Source organism: Chroicocephalus ridibundus, chromosome 10, assembly GCF_963924245.1.
Source record: "Chroicocephalus ridibundus chromosome 10, bChrRid1.1, whole genome shotgun sequence".
Taxonomy (NCBI): domain Eukaryota; kingdom Metazoa; phylum Chordata; class Aves; order Charadriiformes; family Laridae; genus Chroicocephalus; species Chroicocephalus ridibundus.
The window spans coordinates 6,311,236-6,315,084 of NC_086293.1; the positions used below are offsets into that span (position 1 = coordinate 6,311,236).

General features: G+C 54.0%; 1 protein-coding gene across 3 annotated transcripts in view; it reads right to left on the minus strand.

The window, feature by feature from the left end:
* Positions 1 to 3,716, minus strand: part of HEMK1 (HemK methyltransferase family member 1) — a 33,921-nt gene extending 30,205 nt beyond the window's left edge. The window contains exons 1-3 of one of the 3 annotated variants that reach the window (XM_063348096.1): positions 3,503 to 3,716; positions 1,265 to 1,323; positions 310 to 401 (exon numbers count right to left, since the gene is read on the minus strand). Coding sequence is in view for 1 of the 3 variants with exons in the window: in XM_063348094.1 (XP_063204164.1) it covers positions 310 to 401; positions 886 to 1,176 (383 nt within the window). In the remaining 2 variants the exon portion in view is untranslated. Of the gene's footprint in view, positions 1 to 309; positions 402 to 885; positions 1,324 to 3,502 lie in introns of all 3 variants that reach the window. The other 2 variants (XM_063348095.1, XM_063348094.1) reach the window with 2 other exon arrangements.
* Between the last annotated feature and the right edge of the window lie 133 nt (positions 3,717 to 3,849).

The following is a 3,849-nucleotide window of genomic DNA, read 5'->3' on the forward strand; positions in this document are numbered from 1 at the left end:
TAAACTTTGTCAGCACAGAAGGGCTTAATGAAAATGTACCCAACACAGAGTCAGTATTGCCAGTTTCCTGCTCCTCTGCAACACCCCTGAAACCCTTTTTGCTCCCAGACAGGACAGACAGCCGATTTGCTACCTGACAACAACGACAAATACCCATCACTTGACTCACCATGAGAGACCAACACAGTACTGTTACTTGGTATGTCAGCTGCTAATGGTCTTCTGCCTTCTCTCTGCTACCGTTCTTCTGGCTGCACTAAGGCTGAAGGAAAACCCTCCAAAGAAATGACTGTAAGAGAATGCTCCTACCTCTCTAGTCGCTTGTTGCTCAGCTGCTGGATTTGCTCCTGCTGCACTGCTGTAAGTGGAGTGTGGAGGCTTTTGGAATTCAAGCTCTGAAACTGAAGACAAAGTCACTTTAAAACCTGCTTACTTGTGCCACTTGGGTGTCCTCTGCACCCTCCCAAGGGCATCCTCCAGGGAGACCCAGCACGCTGACAAACACATATGCCTGGGACTGTTGAAAACCACAAATGATTCGGAGAATCTATCTGCATATTTAAAAATAAACATGTACAACTGTTCTGCTGCTTTTTGGGGCTCAGAAGAATAGGTAAAATTAAGAATCATTCCACCAAGCAAGTCAGGGTACAGTGTAGGTGTATAATGTCACGGGTTACGTTTCAGTCCCTGCAAAAGGTGGCATTTAAGATACCCCAAGTGTTCTGCTGGCATTAATAAAATATGCCTCACCCCTTCTGCTATCTAAGGTAGGGAAAAGTTGGTCTAATATCTGTAAGTGACATAAAAAGAAAGGTAAGGGATTAAACCAAAATTACAAAGTGAGAGGCACACACAGACCTTGTTCCTTTCGTATTACTTAACTGTTTTTGCTCCCAGGACAAATGACACAATGTATTCACTGGATTCTCGTGCTTCAGGGATCCCATTTGTCTCAAACACCTTCTGCCAGTAGTTGACCACATCGGTGGCAGTCACAAGCCGAGGTCTTGCACTGCAGCTCTGCCTCAGAGATGACCACTTGTGCCCGAGGACAGGACTTTTACTTTGACTCAACTCCCCTGGCACACACTGAGGTGAGGGACCCAACAACCTCTTGAGCAGTGGACGGGTGAAGCATCTCATTGTTGCTAAGTCAGTTCCTAGCTTCCACATGTGTTTCTCGTTGCCATCAGTCAGTGCTGAGACTCACAGTACACTTGGTGCTACCACAAGCCACTGTGGCTAGGCACCAGCTTACCACAGTCAGTGGGTTCTCCTCAGGGCAGCATGAAAAGGGCACTGGTTTGCAGCTCTTCTGGTCTAGAAAAGGAGGCAAGAGTACAGCCTGAATCCCTCTGGCTAGCAAACTGCAGGTTACCCTCTGACCGAATGCAGACTGCTTGCCCTAATCCCAGCCCGCAGGTACAAAACCAACTACTCACACCCTAAGAGTAACAAAGGATTACCCCAAGAAAAGGCTCGTGTGACAGCTAACCAGCTCTGCCATTGCAATGCATTTCTTTGCAGAGATGCCTATCTCAACAGGCCAGAGCTACCAGGAGGCCAGTCCATGCCCAACGCAGGGCAGAAGTGAGCGTGCCTACACACAGGCACAGCACTTCTGCCTGTTCTTGGTCCCAGAAAGCCACAGACACGCCAACCTTCAGCTCTAGCCCTTGGCTCTCCGCCCCATGGGTGGCTCACCCTGGTTCCCTGCAGGAAGACCTTCGGTGTCACCGGGATTCTTTCTTTTATTTCTCTCTTTGTTCATAAAGCACAAGTCCTAGGTTAGTAGGTGTGCTCACAGAAGACCTTGACACCATGGGTCAGGGGTCTTCCACACTGCCACCATCCCCAGAGAGCAGACAAGAGGCCACAGAGCCAGGGCTGAGCTGCTAATAGCAGAGGAAGGAGAAAAAGCCCACAAGGTACAACTAGAGGGAAGAGAAACACTTGAAAGATGCAAAGTCCAGAAAAGGCAAATCCTGCCAGAGGGAAGTCAGCCTCTTAAAGGAGAGAGCTGGCAGAGCCAGACAGAGAAGGAAGAAAAACAAACAAGATGACTGCAGGAGACAAAGGAGATGAAACTTTACAGCACAGCTGCTGCATATCACACTTGGAACTCTGCGAGTCAAACAGAACAACAATCCTACTTTCCTGCTGTGATCCATCAGAAATGAGGGCCCCTCTCCCTTCTGACTCACTGTCCCTGGAGCCGCTGTGGGTTTCCCTGAGCGCCCATTCCCATTCTTCTATTGATGGCTGCTTTTCATCACTGTCTCAGAGAGGCCACAACCTCCTCTCCTCCAATTCTTCCAGAAAACCACCACACAAACAACTAAATACGTCTCACAAGCAGCCAGCAGCACCCAGGGTGGGTGGCTCTCTGCCCTGTAGGTCTGGGGAGGCTGGGTCAGCTCCCACCTGGGCAGATGCTGGCATGAACCCCTGCAGCAGCCCTGGACCCTGCTGCACAGGGCGCCTGTGCAGGGAGCAGTGTGGGGCCTGCTCCGCTCTTGCTGCACGGTGAAAGCGTGGGAAGAGTCAGGCCTCCATTGCCCTCCTTTGCAAAAATCAAACCAAACAGAGCCCAGGGAAGCAGCAGAAGGAATACCCTGCAGCAAAGACCTCAAGATTGTCTTACCTGCTACCTCCTGACAAAAAGGCCAGTGCTCTAAGAGCCTAAGGATCCCCTTCTTACCATCTTCATTACCCCTAGCAGAGAGACAAGCAGCCCCTATGAAAACTTGCCTTTGTGTTATACATACACAGTCTGATAGCTACAGTCTTTACCCAAACAGCTCCCCACTGCAAGGCCCTGTTCTGGGGATACTGACACAAGAGGAACACTAAAGGAATAAACCATTAGTGTCATTAGAGAGGCAATTAAGACTTTAATTAGCCACACCTGGAACAATGCTGCCACTGCTGTCATTATTAATAAAGAAGACCAACTACTGATGTGAGGTCCCTGCGTGCTACTTCTTGGTGCAAATACCTGTTTGCACACAGGTAAGAAAAGATTATTTTTCCTGCAGTTCTGTGGTGTGGTCCATTCAATCCCCAGTTTCTCAGTCAGTGTAGGCCAACACGTAGACTGGCAGCTGTTGAAAGGCAGGGCCTGCCCCTCTCAGCCCCTGCCCTACACTCCCTTTCTCGCTCACAGGCTGGGGCAGGAGCTGGGGCTTGTGCTGCCATAAATCCATACCTTTCCGTGGCTGGGTTAGCGGTCAGCTGAACCGCCCCTCGCACAGCCCCGGTGGCCGTACCGGGGGAGGGGATACAAGCCCCACTTTACCAGCCCGGGAGCTGCCCACTCACGCCTCATTTCAGCGACCGAGCCGCCCTCCGGCGGCAAACGAGCCCCACAGAGCACCGCCGGGACCGGAGCCCCGCTTTCCTTCCAGCTGTCTCGGCCTTCCCTGCACACGCAATACCCTGGCCAAGGCCAAGCACCCCGCCTGGCCTGCACCGCGGCGCTGGCGCGGGCTCCCTTTACCTGGGCGGCGGCGGGCCCGGGGGCTCCTCAGAGGCGAGCGCGCCTGCACAGCGACGCCTCACCTCACGGCTACCGCCACCGGCGGGGCTGAAGGAGCAACCGGCTCCCGCGGGGGCCGGAGCCGTGAGCAGCCGCCTCCCGCACCGCAGCCTGCGGTGAGGGCTTGAGGAAGGGGGAGGAGGCGAAGGGAACGGCGGCACAACCGAGTCGCTCGCGCCGCCTGCCCGCCGCCACAGGCGCGCGGGAGTGACAGGCGCGCTGACCAACCGCGAGCCGAGCCCTGCGGCCGCCGGCCAATCGCCTGGGGGCGGGGAGCGGCGGGGCGGGGCCGCCGGCCGTGCGGCGGC